This window comes from Melospiza georgiana, chromosome 1 (genome assembly GCF_028018845.1).
Source record: "Melospiza georgiana isolate bMelGeo1 chromosome 1, bMelGeo1.pri, whole genome shotgun sequence".
Lineage (NCBI taxonomy): Eukaryota > Metazoa > Chordata > Aves > Passeriformes > Passerellidae > Melospiza > Melospiza georgiana.
In genome coordinates this window covers 81,266,136-81,284,510 of record NC_080430.1, presented here as the reverse complement: position 1 = coordinate 81,284,510, position 18,375 = coordinate 81,266,136, and the positions used below count along the sequence as shown (strand labels likewise).

General features: G+C 40.3%; 1 protein-coding gene across 2 annotated transcripts in view; it reads left to right on the top strand.

Annotated features, from left to right (window-relative positions):
* The window catches only part of TRIO (trio Rho guanine nucleotide exchange factor), a 245,234-nt gene that overhangs the window by 63,208 nt on the left and 163,651 nt on the right, over positions 1-18,375 (top strand). For both annotated transcript variants that reach the window (XM_058036549.1, XM_058036559.1), the window contains exons 2-5: positions 4,823-4,897; positions 11,503-11,617; positions 14,976-15,168; positions 15,808-16,320. In XM_058036549.1, coding sequence (XP_057892532.1) covers positions 4,823-4,897; positions 11,503-11,617; positions 14,976-15,168; positions 15,808-16,320 — 896 coding nt within the window. The remainder of the gene's footprint in view (positions 1-4,822; positions 4,898-11,502; positions 11,618-14,975; positions 15,169-15,807; positions 16,321-18,375) is intronic.

Here is an 18,375-nt window from a genome sequence, read left to right as displayed (position 1 = left end):
ACACATCACTGAAGCTACCTTTGAAGTAAAAGCTTTAGCATTCTTGGGGAAGCAGTGCTTCTTGGAGAAGCTTTTTTCAACCTTGGTTTGTAGCACAGTTCTGTAATCAAGTTGTTACCTTAAAAGATGTGTGTGAGGTAATTTATCTGCTCCCCTGGATTGTGTGGCTGACTAGTTACTGATCTTTCAGTGCGAGACGATTAGCACAGTTACCTCGTTTCCTTCAGCCTCGGCATTAGGCTAATCCTGCATTTGTCTGGGTTGTGTGAATTGCCACACTGAGTACCTATTTCCGGTTACTCCTCTAAAGGTGGCTTGCTTCATGTATTTCAAGGCCTCTGGGAAGTTTCAGCAAGCAGGGTGTCTGGGGAGCAGCTGAGTTCCCGGACTGCTGTGATTTCTGGGCAGAAGGGGCCACGTTACACAGGGTTACTCTCTGTCCTCCAGGACAGATGGACGGGCAGCTCTGCAGCCAGGTTGTCACCGTGGGATTTGGGAACGCTTGCAGTCCAAATGAGAAGGGGCTGTCCTGGCCGTTCATAAGGGGCTCTCTGAAACCTCACAGGGTAATACCTCATCCCAAAATATTGTCTCTTCATGGGTCTTTAAACTTGGATAAAATTGTATATTGCATCAAAATATCTTAGCTTCATACAGCATGAGAAAAAAGGTTAATATAGACAAGTCTGCTGAATCTGGCTAATTGATGGTGTCTTCAGGCTCTGAAGTTGTGAGGGCAAAGAGAAAATGGTGTGTTTGTGGGGTAGACTCCTTAATTTTCCAATGTAAAAAATGTTTAGGTGACTCTTTCTTGATTCCATGTTGTAAAGATCTTTAGTTGTGTGATACAGCATTTAAATAGCTGGTTTTTGATAAGGTTCGGTTTAGTAGGAAACTGTATATGATAACTCAAGGGATTGTGTAATTGTGTAATTCTTCATGAGGACTTGGGGGAACCTCCTGTATTGAAATGGACTACATCATTGTGTGTTACTTATTCTTCTGAATATACAGAAGTTAATTATTAATTAGCATAATTTGAGCTTCTTCCCTCTTTGCTGGTAGTTAGGCAATAGCATGTGTAGGGTGTATGTTACAACAGAAGGGCATCTACTCCCTATTAAAAATGCAAAATGAGTATTCCTTTAATAGGTATTGCAAATATGAAGGACAGTTTTCCAGTTTAAGACTGAAACAGTCTTTAAAAGATGTAGGACTTAATATTGAAAGCAACACTTTTAAAAGCAGAGTGCCTTATTTTGGGCGGAAGAGCCTAAATACCATTGGTGCATGTTGTGCTTCCAAAGGAGAAGCGTGTGCCGTGGGAACGATACCTGCCGCCATGGGGGTCGGGGGCATGGCCGCCGTGGGGCTGGGGGGATGGAGATTGCCGTGGGGATCGGGGGCATGGCCGCGGGGGTCGGGGATGGCCGCGGTGGGGCTGGGGGATCGAGATTGCCGTGGGGATCGGGGGCATGGCTGCGGTGGGGCTGGGGGGATGGAGATGGCCGCGGTGGGGTCGGGGATGGCCGCGGTGGGGTCGGGGATGGCCGCGGTGGGGTCGGGGATGGCCGCGGTGGGGTCGGGGATGGCCGCGGGGGTCGGGGATGGCCGCGGTGGGGTCGGGGGCATGGCCGCGGTGGGGTCGGGCATGGCCGCGGCGGCCGGCGGTGCGGTGCGTGGCGGGGCGGGAGGTGCGGGCACTGCGGCGGCACCGCGGCGGCGGGAGCTGCAGCCTGCGGCCCGGCAGGGATGACATCACCCCCCGGAACATGTGATGCAGCCGGCTGGCGCGGAGGATGCTGAGCTGTGGAGGGAGAGATTGGTGCAGATATTTATGGCATTTCATTTGAGTGTGGTAAATGCCTTTTAATTTTTTTTTTAATTAAATCCTCAAATCCTCACATCCACGAATGTTTTGTGGAGAAGAGGCTTTCAGAAGGGGGAGGGAAGACCCACCCCAAGCCCTTAAGACCTGCTTATATTGCTGGTTTTTGTTTTATTTTTTGCTTCGTTGGAGATAAAACCGATACTTTCCTGCCGTATTCACCCTCTTTGCTCCCCAGCATTCTTTCATCTGTTGTAATCCCTACAGTCTTTTCAGTTAAGCTTTAACACTGCAGAACTGGAATAAAAATAGACTGTTTAGAGCAGCAGGAATATGATAATCCAAGGCAGTCAGCCTTAAGGATATGCAGATGCAGAACATGAGCCAAGCACTAACGTATTTGCTGGGGTGTTTACCTTGAGCGGCCCCTTAATAGTCAGAGAAATGTTAGCTAAATGTTTCTCGCTTCTTACATGCCACAGGCAAAGTAAAACGTGCAGCTACTGCGCATCATCATCCGAGGTGAAGGAGTTTAAGGGCTTAGAAATCTGAGCAAGCAATTGCGGTAACATCGGTGTCTTGAGTAATTTTGAGCTAAGAGAGACAGCAAAGTACGGCACTAGTTTCTGCATGCTTTTTAGGTGAGGAGAAAGTGTTTTCTACCTCCGAATTTACTGTAAAGAAAAAGAATTGCCATGGTTGATATGAAAGCTGAGCATGCTAAATTGGCATTAAGCTTATGGTGGGTAGCTCAAAGCACATAAAAAAAATATTAACTCTGGAAGTGTGCCTGTATGCCTTAGCAGTCAACTGAAGCCCAAATATTTCAAGGTGGAAAAGGGCACTTGCTGCCTTTTTAGGTGATTTATTTAAGCCCAGATTTATTTTTCTTAAAGCTATTTAGAGTTTTAGTCCATAACAAATAGAAATGTAGGAACAAAACTGTAGGCAGTTTCAGTAAAAGGCTGATGGCCATAGCCAGTTCTCTGGAGGAGTAATCATGCGTGAGGTTCCTTTTGCTGTGTCTTAGAATCTTGAGAGCCTAGGTGCAAACATGAAAGCAAACCCTGCTCTGCTTTGCCAGTCTGGAGTTGCTGTGTAATTGCAAAATACTGTCCATCATGTAGAAACCCTCCATGCTACGTGGTTACCCAAGGAACCAGTTTTCCTGGTTTGGCCTTTCTGAGAAAGTGTACTGCATTTTGGGATTGTTTTTGGTCTGTGGTGTCCATGGAAAAAACAAAGAACTAGCCAGGGAACTTCCATCTGGCTGGAAGTTGATTTGTTTTCTTTTCTTTAGTTTGCATTCTGTGAGGGCTGAGACAATGCCCTGGTTGAACACTTCAGTTATGGTGAACTTGAGGGACCCATTGCTGACATTTGTGTGAACACATATTTTAAAAATCCCCAGTCATGGATAGGCCATAGTCTTCCACAGGAATCCCTTGAGCTGTTCACAGTTCTTTCCTTTACAAAATTTCCTGCCATCTAGTAAACCTCTTGCTGTAATTCTAAGCTTTTAAATTCTGTAGGCTTTTGTCATCAGTAGGCTTTATGTGTTCTGAGGACTGCCACCACATGTTCCTGCAGTTCTTCATGCAAAACAGATGCACAGATGATGACATGCAAACACCTGACCATCTTTGTCCCTTGGGTGTTGTGCTTGGGTCTGTTTGGAAGGGTAGTGCCCACAGCTAGATACTGTAGTGGCACAGAAGTCTCAGTACTGCTCTCTGGAGTAGAAAACCTCTGATGTAATTTACATATGATATGCCCTTAAGTATAGGTCTTATATTACTTGATGACACTGGTTTGATACCTTCAAGTTTTAGTTTAGAAATGCACAGCTTTTTCATTTAAGCTCAGAACCTGAGACCAAAGGATATGAAGCATTTGAATATTTTTGAGGAGGAAGAGTCTTAGCAGCACTTTTGTGCTTCAGTAGTTATAGAGAAGCAATGAGCTTCCCACTTATCCCAGCAGAGGTACTTTCTTTGGATATAGGATTATTTTAAACAACACATGAATCCAAACAGACCAGGAAGGGTTGGACAGAGAAGTTAGGTGAAGATGTGTCACCCAGTTCTTCTTGTAAGATGAACAAAATCAGCCTAAATATGACCAATTCTGTATTGTATAGACGAAATATAAAGGAAAAAAATGCTTCCTAAATCTTCCTTGTCAAAGAAGGAAGAACTTCAGAATTTGGCCACAGCATTAGAACAGCAGAAATAGGAAGCAGAGAGGGCGGGACAAGCTGGTGATGTGCTGCTTTGCAACATTGACTGTAATCACTCACCGTGGGCACTGTATCATACTCCATGTGTGTACAGAGTTAGTATGTTAAAATGTCCTCTCAGTTGCAAAATGCTGCTCCTGTCAGGCAGCAGAAAAAAATCTGCTTACAGAAGTGATTTAAGAAACATTGTATGTAAATAGTGTTGGGGATTTTTTGATGGGTCTTTTTGTGTTTTTTGAGTGGGTTGGAGTTTTTTGATGGGGTTTTTTGTTTGGGTGTTTTTGTTTGTTTGTCTTTGTTGTTGTGGGATTTTGGGTGGGGCTTTTGGTTTGGGATTTGGGTTTTTTAAATGGTAATTGTTCTAAGCATACCTATTTCTTATAGCTTGATACTCTTCATCCCTGCCGAAAAAAAAAAAAAAAAGAAAAAGAAAGTGGGATTTGCAATGTGTAAAAGCCACGGGATCCATATGATAGTTTTTATTAATTGATAAAAAGGCTAATTCTGGAATCTTGTTTTCTACTGAGGCTTGCTAACAGACCATGCTATTTGTGTTAAGCTGGTCAAAGTGATGATTTGTCCATTAATATATCTTTAAAGTTTAGTTTATTTTTTGACAGACTTTTATTGTAAGGTTATCTTAATTCCTGTAATCATAACATTCAGAATGTATTCAAAATTTTTCAGTGCATTTATTAAATGTAGAAGTTGAGCTTGTCTGTGTTTTGACTAATCATCTTCTCTTCTTTTTTCAGGGTTTCGCAAAAATGATGAAATGAAGGCTATGGAAGTATTGCCAATTTTAAAGGAAAAAGTTGCATACCTTTCAGGTACAGTTATTTTCTCTTGTAGAATGCCCAGCTGTGTTAGTAGCATGTAAAATGATATTTTAAATAGCTTAAATGTCATTACAAAATTCATGGAACGCTATGGCAGCACTGATTCCTGTTGGATATCCTAAGCATAACATTAACATTTTGAAAGGCACAATAAAGGAGGTATTTGTTTTCTTGAATGTGGAACATTGTTAGTTTTTGTCTTGGCCTTGTTAAGTCCTGCATTCCCTCTAGCCACTCATCATTATTTACAGCAACTTAGAACCTGCTGTACCAATGTCATATTCCTTTTCTTACTTCCAGTTCTGATGGGGAATTTTATAGACATGCCTTTGTTATTGACCCATCTGCAGCATATTCTGGAGAAATATCTGTTGCAGAAGTGAATTACAGTTGCCTGTCTTTTGAAGCACACTTGGTATTTTCTTTGTGAACTGACTTAGGAATTGTAATTGTAATACAAATTAGTGACTTGTAAATTTAGGAAATTCCAGCATGCACATTGAATTGGTTGGTTACTGAACCAGGAATAGCAGGAGGATTGAAAAGTGGGATTTATATGAATTAGTATCATAACATAGTCTATAACTTTATAAGTAACTTTACTTGGTGGAATGATGGGCTGAGGTGCTTATTTTTGTAAACTGCATTTTAGTATGACTTTCTGTTGGGATTAAACAACATCATTCTCTCAGCCATAATCTTAGTGTCAAATGATTTAGAGAGAGTCTCATATTTGCAAGTGGTTTTCGGATAATTTTTCAAGAATGACAGAAGTAAAGCTTTTGTCTTAAATATTGAAACACATAAAATTATTCCTGCAGTTGTACTCTTTAAGAGATTTGCTGTGCATGGATGCTGACACCTGCAAGTACAGCATATAGTACTGTATACTATATGCTGTATACTATATCATATTACTTTATCTGTCCACTCTGCTGAGTAAAGTAGAGGTACAAAGCAAAAAGGTGTGTGGGTGAGGGTTTTTGTTTGTTTGTTTTCTTATTTTTTGGGGTTTTTTTGGTGGTTTTTTTTTTCTTAAAAGTTCCTGGCAATTGTAATGAGCAAGACCAGTTTTCATGGTAGCATAGTAACTTGGGAATTGTAGTGCTGGTGAAGACTTGCTTAGAACTCTTATTTTGAGTAGGAAAGAAGAGGAGAAAAGGGGATTAAGCACAAATTTTCAATCCCTCATTACTTTTTGGACCTTGTCTTACGTCATTGAACAAAAATGAAGTCAGTTTTCACTTCAAAACCTCTGAATTTTTAAGTTGTCTGGTACTTAGTTTAGACCTCTTAAAAGGGATCTGAAAAATGATGGGTTTTTCTAATGTTAATTTGTAAGCAGATGGCATTCTGAAAGGCATTAATTCAGTGAAAGTGAAATGGGCCAAATGAAACATGAACATAAATTTAAGGAGAGATGATAAACTGTGAACCAGAATAGAGGAGGTGTTGGCAGAAATAAATGGTTGCCAACTTGCCTGTGTGAAGGTAGCAACTCCTAATGGAAGAATGGAGCAAACAGCTGTGGGCAACAAGACTGGCTAGAACTGGTCTGCCAGAATCCATAGTTTGACATTTCCATTGCAAGTGAAACTCAAATGGGATGAGATACGTTAGTAGTGTGAATGAGTTAAGAAACCCTGAAGTACAACAACCTGCAACAATACTCTTCAGTGTGTTCTCTCCCTTCCCCCAAAAATACCACAACCACTAGGACCTAACCACTGTGCAGCTGGAACTGTCAAGCTTTATACCTGGGAACACAAAGATATTTGTTCATTTGGTTTCATTCATTGGTTTACTGAACAGATTTTCACCTAACTGAAAAGTCAACTGCTTGAGTATTGGATGTCTTACCACCTGAAACAGTTACATCTCTAGGTTTTTCTATGAAGTCCAAATAGAGTCTTGGATGCATTTTTTGTGTTAAGTTTAAACTGAAACTTGTCAAAGTACAAATACTCTAATTCATATCTCTACACATACCTTAGCAAGGAGAGCATTTTCTTACAAGGTGAAGTTATCTTGGTTTCATGTAAGGACATAGCCCTTGGTAACATGTCGTGCCATGAAAGCCAACTGTTTAGCTTTTTTTACTGGAATACTTTATAACTAGGTTAAAAGGCATTTCTTTAAAAAGCTGCACTACTCAGCCTGTTGGGTTTTAGTGCCATTTGGAGGCCATTGAGAATACTGCTGTTGGTGATGTGCACTAGACAGAAATGATGCAGGTTGGGTGACTCACGTGAGTTACTGGATAGATGTTTGGGACACACTTTGGCATAGACAGAATATCTCAATAGTGGGGTGGGGCAGTATATCAAAGGAAATGGATTAAAATGGAAGTGTTACTGATGAAAGCAGTAGTAGTGTAGTATGTTTTTGTTAAACATTAATAGGAGGTTGAGTTGGATAACAACTATTGCAAGACAGGAAATTCCCACTGATGCCTCATGCATTGTTGCTTTTAACTTTCCCGTTTGTGTATGACACAGGAGCATCAGGAACAAAGGAAATGAGAGTTAGTTATTGTAAGAGGCCTAAGAAAGCTGTCATTAGAGCTGATGAAAAAACCCCAAGTCTTAGGGACTTTTTAAAATATTATTATTTGCAATTTTACCACCTGTTTTAAGACTGGATACTCAAGTTCTTTTCATCTGAAATCAAGGCAGTATTAATTTATTGCTCATCTAGGCCTGGAGACAAACAAAGTTTGTCTGTGATGTACAAAAGTTTCAGGGTATCATTTATCAGAAATTTAACCTCCATTTTAAGAAATGGTCTTCTTCTGTAACGTACATGGAGCTGGAGCCAACTGAAGTGGCATCCAGAATGATATAAAAGTGCTGTATTGAAAAACTGCATGATACTGGAGTTGCAGTGTGGGAAAGGCCTGGAGGACTGGTCTGAGGTGACTACATGTAACAAAGCATTTGCTTAAAAAGCTCAGAGAGTGTTAAAGACAATTCAGCTTACGCTTTCACCTGCTAGCTGTTGCTTTTTAAAGAATACCCACTCTAAGCAATTGAGTTACTTTTTCTGGGAGGCTGGAGTTGGTAGCACTTACCAGTTGAAACTGGTAGATCTAAAGGTAGTGGCCTGTGGTGCAATGAGGAGAGAGAGCATTAAGGGCTGTAGCAGACTATCAACTACTCTTGGTGGTGTTGGAGCCCAGTGATGGCTCTGGAGCTCAGCAGGGCCTTGGCTGTTGGGCTCTGTCTTGTCATTTATTATTCCTTTCTCTTACAGCTGTTGTCTTGGTTTTTTTCCCTTCTTTTGCTATGTAAAAATCCTCAAAGCTCTCTGCTTGGCAAGTGAGTCAGGTTGGTCAAGACTTGCCTTTCTCCATTAGAATGAAACAATTCCGTTTTTCATCTTATGTCTCACTTAAGAAGGTCATGGAAGATAAAAATATTAATTTCCTTTTAAATTTCACTTTCTGGCATTGTAGCTTGATGGAAATTCAAAGATGCTTTTGCCTCTTGTGAGTTTCATTTAGTGTCTGACAGGGAGCATGTCCAGTGTAGACAATCTCCAGAGACTTTGGTGTCTTTGGCAAACACACGCTAACTGTGTTGGAGAGGAATAGTGATGAATTTTTGAGTAACTGGTATCACTTATTGTTTTTATATTTATTTTTATCCTCTCTCAGCCTTACTTTCTAAGTGATTTTTATTTTTGAAAAACTGCGTTTAGCAACATGGAATTACAATGAGAAGCTGATTTGAAATGAGAAATTCTGGGCTGAACATAGTGTTTTTCTGCGTTTCCATGGGACAGGAGAAAACAGTCCACACATCTGTGGCTGAAAACATTTATGTGAAATTTAGCTTGCAAGAATCTGTCTGTGCTATTATAGATGTGTTGATAAAGACATCCTACTGGGCTTGAATTTGGTGTTTAGCAATAGTAACATTTTGTTGTCACTAGCAAGGGGTTGGGTATAAAATTATATTTTACTATTTGACTGCAGCAAGTCTGTGTATTTTTATGGCTGAGATGAATGCATTTAAGTGGAACCATTTACGTCAGATTTTTTGCCTTATATATTAAGTGGATTCAGAATTTCCTGTGTTGCTAACAAAATTAAAAACTATAAACTAACAATTGGGAATCTGAAAATCAGAACAGGATAAAAATACAAATGAAATGCTTAAATAGTTTCCATCCACTCAATCTTCATATTGAGTGTGAAGTATTATACATGTAAATTCTCCTAGTAATTAATTTAATCATTGAATTCGAAGATCATTTAAGTTGGAAAAGACCTTTAAAAGGTCTCAAAGGTCTTTGATTCCGCCCTTTTACCTGGCACTGCCAACTCCACCACTAACCATGTCCCCAAGTGCTGCATCTACACGGCTTTTAAATGCTGCCAGGAGTCACAACTCAGCCACTTCCCCAGGCAATCAGTTGTCTAATGCTTGACAACTCTTTTGGTGAAGAAATTTTTCCTGATATTTAAACAATTCCTGGCACAACTTGAAGTCGTTTCCTCTCATCTTGTCACTTGTTACCTTGTAGAGGAGATCAACACTCACCCCACTGCTGCATCCTTTCAGGGAATTGCAGAGAGCAATAAGGTCTCCCCTGAGCCTCCTTTTCTCCAGGATGAACAATCCCAGCTCCCTCAGAGGCTCCTCATAAGCCTTGTTTTCCAAACCCTTCACCAGCTCTGCTTCCCGTCCCTGGACACACTCCAGCACCTCAGTGTCCTCCTTGTACTAACTGGGCCACCAGTGAACACAGGATTTGAGGTGTGCCCTCGCCAGTGCCAAATACAGGGGGGGACAATCACTGCCCTGGTTCTGCTGGCCACACTATTGCTGATACAGCCCAGGAGGCCATTGGCCTTCTTGGCCACCTGGCCACACTTCTGTGTGCTGTTCAGGTGCTGTCAGTCAGCACCTCCAGGTCCTTTTCCACTAGGCAGATTTCCAAACTCTGTTCCCCAAGCCTGTATCACTGCCTTGGGTTGTTGTGATCCAAGTGCAGGTCCCAGCACTTGGCCTTGTTCAACCTCATACTACTGAGCTTGGCCCATCAATCCAGTCATGCCCAACCTGGCACCACCTGCAAACTTCCCCTTTATTCTTACCCAAACAGTCTTGTCACCGTCATTAAGCTCTAGACAATCATAACACTCCTAATGTTCAGGGCTACCTTGCCAGCTCTCCTTCCTTGCCTATCTCTTCTGAAGGGTTTACAGCCATCCTTTGCAGTACCCCAGTTGTGCAAATCATCCCATCATCTTTCCATGATGACAGCTATGTCACAGTTTTCCTGCTGCCTAAAGGCTTCCAGCTCCTCCTCTTTGTTGCCCAAGCCATGTTCATTGGTGTAGATGAACTTCAGTTGGGCTATTAATTCTGTCAACTTTTTCAGGGCAGAAGCCCTGATTCCTACATGACCATTCTCAGGTGCTTCCATGCTTTCTGACACATCAATATCTCTTACATTTTGGCTGCTGCATGGATCTTTGTTCCTACCTCCTGTGAGATGGCAGACTGAAAGACCTTGCTAGTTCACCATTCCTCAGACACTGGTGTTCTGCCTCCATGCTGATCTCTAGTGAGCATGGCTTTATCACGTCTAGTCTAAAGCTCTTTCAGTGAGCCCTGATAGTTCCTGTGCAAAAATCCTTTTCCTTGTTTGAGGTGGGTGTACCTTGTCTGTCACCAGCAGGCTCAGTATCATGAAACCAACCCAGGATCAGAAAACCCAAAACTGTCCCAGTGACACCAGGCTCAGAGCCAGGTATTGATCTGATGGCTCTTCCCATTTCTTCCCTTATCATTCCCTGCAACAAGAAGCACAGAGAAAGCACTCCTGCTCCTCCAACCAGTCATCCCAAGGCTTTCAGGGAGAGACTTCAATCACATCTCTCTTGATTGTCCTTGGACTTCTCATTGCAATTTATTGCTTTTTCCCTGAAGTATGGGGTTAATAATAACAATAATAGGTTTTCCCAAGGGCCGTACCAGGGTAGGAAGCTTTCTCATCACATCTTTAACCTTGGGTGCAGGGAGGCCGCAGGCTTCCTGAGGAAGTTGGCACACTGGGCCTTAGTTCCCTTCAGAAGGGAGTCTCCCATGACAATGATCCATCTGTCTTCAGCCTACTCACCTCCTCCCTGAGCTCTGTCACTGTGCAGAGGAGCTCCTCTACCTGGGCACACCTCCCACAGCTGTGCTCTCTGCTGCCATATCATCTAAATACTTGCCTACAAAGTAGCATAATTCTATATTTAAATTAAATCTGTACAATTGCTGAGTCAAAATTTAAATACATAACAGAGTGCCATTGCTGGAGATGTCGCACTACCAGTTAAACTTGAAGGTGACTGTAATGTCTAAGTGTAATGCTCTGGTTATTCTTAGTTTCAGTTTTTTTGGCATTTGCTTTCTCACTGTAGGAATTGTGGCAATATGCTGATCAATACTCCCAAAATTCAGTCTTAAATTGGTCTCAAAATGGCAATGTTGGCATTTAAGTTGAAATCACTTTTTTTAAAAGTAGATACTGAGGACTAGTTCTGCAAAAAAGAATTTTATGTTATGCTGTGGGGTCTTCTAACATTTTTAATTTTTTAGGTGGCAGAGATAAGCGTGGAGGTCCCATTCTAACATTTCCAGCTCGCAGTAATCACGACAGAATACGGCAAGAAGACCTTAGAAGACTAATTTCATATCTAGCCTGTATTCCTAGGTAAGCAATCACCTGTTAACCTCTAAGGCTGTATAACAAAATAAATGGATTATGCTGCAGTACTCCCACAAGCTAGCAGACTGAGTTAATAACATGAGCAAATCAATACCAAGTTTTGTCATTTGCTATTTTCAAATGGCTTTCTGGAAAAGAAATAATTACTCTGCCTTGTAAAAGGAAGGCAGCTGGCAGAAGGGCTGGTGTGCTTTAGCTAAAAGTAGTTTGTGTTCAGAAATGGCACTGCCACGCCACATTGGTGTCGCTGTGTTGAAGACTGCAAATACAACTCAAAGGCTTTCAGTACATCAATAATTACAAGCATGCTGGTCATCCTTCACCATATGCCTTGTGTGGAGTGCAGGCAGCACAGGACTCTGAACTGTTATTTGTGTTAGATAAGTCATAGTGTCCTGATACAGCACAGAAATAATGAGAAGAAGGGTATGAGAAATTGCTTGTAAAGGTCTCAGATAAACCTGTGGAGTCATCTGTGAAAGTACTGATATCATTGCATTATCAGCAATTCAGCCTATAAATTGAGCTGTTTAAATAAATTGGCAGAAGTCAAATCCAGTGCTGTTGTGTGTGTGCATATATACACTGCCATATATATACATATATATATGTAGTTGTATATATATGAGATACTTTAAGCAAAAGTTACGTATTTTGTATGTATCTAAAAAAAGTTCCTTCATACAGAACTTCACTTTCTGTAGTAATCAAGTTGGGAACAAAAATGATCCTAAGACTCTGAATTTAGGTCCATCCTGAAACCTTTCAGCATTTGTTTCGGGCTGGAGCAATGCTGACTCTGCTTGATTCTCTTTGTCTATGACCACAAGCAGCAGTTTTCATTACAATTGAAAAAAATTCCCTGGACGACATCCCTGAGTGCAGTATTGTCCATGTTTGTGTAATGTGCTAATTTACTGAGAGTCTTTGCACTTGATATAATCAAATATCAGTTTCTGACTGAGAAAGGTGATTCCATAAAGTAACTTCAGGGCATCTGTCTGAGAGATTACATGGCCTCCTTTTTGTGAAGTTAACTGGGAGACTCAGGAGACTTAGAGGAAGGAGAACAGGAAGAAGGCTTGAAATTTTTACTCTAAGATTTGAATGGTTGTGCAAATCATCCTACATCATCTAGATGTATTCTAGCCATCCACAGCTTCAAGTTGCTAGATAAGTTAATAGACAAATATGTATTAAAATGTGTCCAAGAATTTTTTTGTAGATAATCAGGGCAAGAAACAGTCTTCCTCTGGTGAAAGGTGTATGTTAGTTAGCTTAGATCAATAGACCTAAAATTAAAAGAAAGTTAGTGCATGTTTTTTACTCTTTAAGCATTGCAAACTTTTGAGAATAAAGAGAGCTTTATCAAAAGTAAGATTTGTTTTCATACAAGTCACGTTTAAGAGACTGATTATGCAACTCTAGCTAATTACAAGTCCCAATTGATACAAATATCCCCGAAGTTTTGGGTTGTCTGTTATTTGCTGCAGTACTGTTACTTGATGTAGCTGAAGAATCACAGGTATCAGTTGTTTGGCAAGAGATCTAAAAACTTAAGTTGACTCAATCTCACAATTTTACTCATTTTACAATTTATCTGATTTAAAAATGTGGCTGAACTTACGTCATCACCACAGAGTGGTGGACAGATATTTTAGTGTAGTTCATGCTTACCAACACATGACCTTGACTCCCTAGAACAAATCTTGTGATCCTTGGCCAAAAGACATTGAGCTTGTGTGAGGTGATGTGGCTCCATGGTGGAGCACACAGCCACACTGTGTCACACGATGAGGGACCACTTTGGACACCCCAGCAGATACATGCCTTGTGAATTAGTGGTAAGCACTCCCTGTGCAATCCTCAGTTTGGTAGGATAGGGATGGGCTGAACAGCACTCCTGCTGCCATTTGGCCTTTCAGTGATGGGTCTATCTTTAAGACAGTAGTTATTTTTTTCCTTGAATTGTGTGATGATTTTAAAAAACATTTTCACCATGGTCAGAAAATTGTACGTTGTAGCCTACATGCATGCCAAGCTAGTTACTGCTAATGTATTTTGCTTCTGCCATTGCCATTTTTGGCATTCCTATGGGCAGGTGGGAGAGCCAGCATTTATCATGATAAACTCATTTTTTGAAATGTTGTGGGATGTTTATTCTCTCTTCTTTTCCATAGCTTTAAGCTTTTCAAAGTTTAAAAAACCTTCCCCTTCTGAGGAGCCCATATTATCACTTTTTCCAGATCTCCTATAGCAGTCATAATCCATCTTTCTGCACTGTGGCCAATAAGACTGAGTAAAATATGCCAGTGAAGCTTCCCTGACTCTTGGACACTCCAAAAACCTCACCACATGAACTCTGGAATGGCATTTGAATTAGTCACATCCCTGAACTTGACTCATACTCAAACAATGGACATTTGGTCCTTTTTTGGTAGTCTGTTGGGTATGATGCATTGGTTTTGAAATGTTTTCCTTCCTATGGTCATACTACAAGGTCATGTAGCAAATTCTGCTGGAAGAAAATCAAAGTTTGGTGGTGGTGGTGATTGTCACTTTTGATCAGTAGCAAGAACTAAATGTACGGAAGATATTGATGAAAAGAAATTAAATTTTCCATTCTCAGAGGGAGTGCTGGAGAATTTGAGTGTAAGGTCTGTCAAATTTTGGACAGCAAAATTGAGCTCAAATTTTGTAGAAATGGATTGATGTGGTTTTCTTCCCAACCATAAAATACTGTGTTGTCCTTTAACTATTCACAAATCAATCCTGTTACAAAAGAAATTGTCAATAAATGGGTGTCTTTCCTCTACAGACTCTTAACAATTCTCAGATAAAATGGTTCAAAATCTGAGACAGTTTGCAAAAGTTGTGAAGTGGTAGGTAAGAACAATTTGCCATCTTCTGTCTTTTTAGAGGATCCCCTCAATCATTAGAAAGACATGAATATTATCATCAGTCAAATAAGTGGATGTGTGTTCTGAAGAGTAAAGTTAAAATGTAGTAGATTTTGCTGCTTTAGGAAACAGTAGGTTTACTGTGTAAGGTGAAGGAGAAACAAGACTGGACGATGAATCATCATGAATATAAACAGTGAAAATGAAAGTGAAGATAATGGCAGAATATCAAATCAGCAACAGATATAAAGCTCTCCCCACAAGGAGTTTGGCATGGGAGTGGAAGAAACGTCTTGAGAGGTTTGTGAGATCTGCTGTATATGGTCAGCTTGTCAGCAGTGAGGCCCTGAGGAGACCACATTCATTAGACAGTGTGATGCAGTTGAGTGTTGTGTTGGAAATTGGAACACTTGCTTGATAACCTTTCCTTCTGTTTTCTGCAGTGAGGAAGTGTGTAAACGAGGATTCACCGTCATTGTAGATATGCGTGGGTCCAAGTGGGACTCCATAAAGCCTCTGCTGAAGATTTTACAGGAATCCTTTCCATGTTGTATTCATGTTGCACTGATAATCAAGCCAGACAATTTCTGGCAGAAACAGAGGACTAACTTTGGCAGCTCGAAGTTTGAGTTTGAGGTAATTTCCCCTATGGTATACAAATTTATATTTATTTTGTGGTTTTAAATGTTCTCACTAATGATCAGACCTTGAAAACTCTCAGATAAATTATATTCTGGCTGGAAGGAGAGGAACTTTAGACCAGTGCTAGAAGAAGTGTGGTTTTCTTCATGTACTTAGGCTAGGTAATTGTGTATGTTGTTGTTTATGTTCTTTTTGTAAGCTCAAGAAAGATTGAATTAGGTTTTCCTCCCTTAATGGAAAAAACTTAGTTTTTGTCTCTTAGTTATCTTAGTTTGCATTATGGTATTATTGCTATCTCCAGAATCCAGAGGAAGTCAGCTGAATGAGCCTTGCTCTTATCCTTCTGCAGCTTTGCAATACACAAAGTCAAAACTTAAAACAGTAATTGAAAGAGTGATTGCTGTTTTGTTCTTAAATGTAGTGAGGTAAGAAAGAAATGTGGGAAAATATCTGCAAGACTTCCTGTCTTCTGCTGATCTGAATTGATACTTGAAATGTGTGAGAAAAGTTGTTGTGTGGACTTCATGAGCAAAATTATCAACTCTTACAAAAAGAAAAGCAAAAATTTGAAAGGAAATTTGAAATTCATTTCAGTAACAGCATTTTTTTTTCTTTCCGTTTTTATTTTTTTAGACAAATATGGTGTCTCTGGAAGGCCTTACCAAAGTAGTTGATCCTTCTCAGCTAACCCCAGAATTTGATGGCTGTTTGGAGTACAACCATGAGGAGTGGATAGAAATCAGAGTTGCCTTTGAGGACTACATTAGCAATGCAACCCATATGCTGTCCAGACTGGAGGAACTGCAAGATATATTGTCAAAAAAGGAAATGCCTCAGGACCTGGAAGGTGCTCGCAACATGATAGAGGAGCATTCACAATTAAAAAAGAAGGTCATTAAGGCCCCTATCGAGGACCTTGATGTGGAAGGACAAAAGCTGCTCCAGAGGATACAGAGCAGTGATAGCTTTCCCAAAAAGAACTCTGGGTCAGGGAATGCAGACTTACAGAATCTTTTACCCAAAGTGTCCACCATGCTGGACAGGCTGCACTCAACACGGCAGCATCTGCATCAGATGTGGCATGTGCGGAAATTGAAATTGGACCAATGCTTTCAGCTCAGGCTGTTTGAGCAGGATGCTGAAAAGGTAAGGATTGGGCAAGGAGACTATAAATGGCCAACACTTGGCAGACTTGAAAGAAGTACCAAGGGTAATTGAAAATAGTAATTTTTGTCTTTGAAGTTAATCACTAGCCTTTTAATGAGAAGTAAGGGACTTCATGATTTGAGGGGCACTCAGGGTCTTCTGGAGTAAGGGGCATGGGATAGTACTTCTAAGCTGTAAGGAAGCTCTTACCAAAGAAAATTGTACCTGCTAATGACTTCAAAGTGCTTATTTTGTTAAACATTTTTTCCAGACAGATGCTTTTATATGCATCAAGTCAAGAAGAATGCTGTATACTTTATAAATACAGATGACTACAGACTACATTGGTCTTCTTTTGAGTGATCTTTGGGAAGTGAGTGACAGGCAGTCAACAAAGCCTGAAGAGGCTGACATGGGGAACTGCTTCATTGATGCAGGGTTTGAAGTCCCAGGCTAAAAACTGATGTATCTCTTCTGACAGTGCATATGTCATTAACAGGGAACTGAGTGATTTCAGAATGTTTCAGACCAACCAGTCCCTTCAGATGAGAAAGCCCTTGATTGTCATGGAATTTGAAGAGGAAGTATGGCAGGGAGATCACTTTTAGATGAGCTCAAATTAGATCTATTTTGATGTAGAATGGTTTTGCAATCTCTTATTATTGACTTGTTACCATGGAACAAATAGCTTTAAGGAAGGGTGGGGATTTTTTCTCTGGGAGTAGTAGTAACTAGACTATGCAGTCAAGTGGTAAGTATGTTTTTTTCTCGGAGCTTAAAATACTCAGATTTCTTGAATGTTTTACATAAGATTGCCTGAACTGCAAGAGACCAACAGTCCATATTAAACCAGTGTTCTGCTCTCCAGCAGCTGTCACTAGCAGATCCATGAGGAAGAGTAAAAGCAGAACAAACATATAAAAACGTAACTTCTTCTTGCTTCTTTATTTGTATTCTTCACCCATACTTTCCCTTACCCTCATCATTTCAACTCAGGGACTTTCTTTACACTATTGTAATGTTTTCCGCTGTGTTTAAAAAATAAATAATTTTTTTAAAGTACCATTTAAAGCAAATGTTTTCTGGATAGTATAGCTGAAAATAGTAGGGACATGTAGAGAGTTGGAAAAAAGATGAAATTATCATATATTTCTAAAATGATTTAGAAAATAATGCAAGCTGTTTCTCTAGTGTTGCTCTTTCAGACCCAAATGCATTTTATCAACCTTGCAGCCACTTCATTACAGCATTAATTTTCCTGCATGATAGCATATTGTTTAGTACCATGTGAGCACCATCAAAATACATTTTGTTAATTTTCTCCTATTTTATCAAATTGATTACATAACTTGGGCTTTAACCAACTTCTTGTGAAATACTTGAGCCTGTAGGATTGACCTCTGTCCTGCCGTGTGGTTGCATAAGCTCATATCAGTGTTTTCTGTGTTTCTGATTCCAGGAATGAGTCTATAGAAAATGAACACATCTTTCTTTCTAAAGGGAAATATTAGGCACCTCAAAGTGAGGTTTACAGCAGCTATTATACCTGGGACAGTTTTTCTCTCATTAGCCAGTAAAAAAGATTAAAAAGAAGGTTTGTGTAGTATCACAACTCACTTTTTGATTTAGACCCTTGCCTTAATCTACTTGCAGACTGTATTTTTACTGCTTGTGTCAGATTAGATTTCACAGCTCATGATGTTTTTATCAGTGTGTGCCTGTATTTTACTGAAATGTGGGAAAGGATGGGATCTTTGTTGGGAAGAAAAAGGGAATACCCTTTTTCTGTCATGGGGAGAAATAAACATGTTCCTTTTGGAGGACTTGCTCAATTGAGTGCAAGAATTTTGGACTGGTTCAGAAGAAGAAAAAGCAAAAAAGTGACAAGGTGGAAGGGAATCTGATTGAATTTGCCCCTTTATGCATCTGAAGGCAGCAAATTCAAGTGACCTAGAGGAGGATGGTCACAAGCACTACCAGTGTCTGTTTTGAATAATGTTCTAACTCATTTTCACTGAGTTCTAGGTGAGAAGCTTCAAATTGTAGGAGTACGTG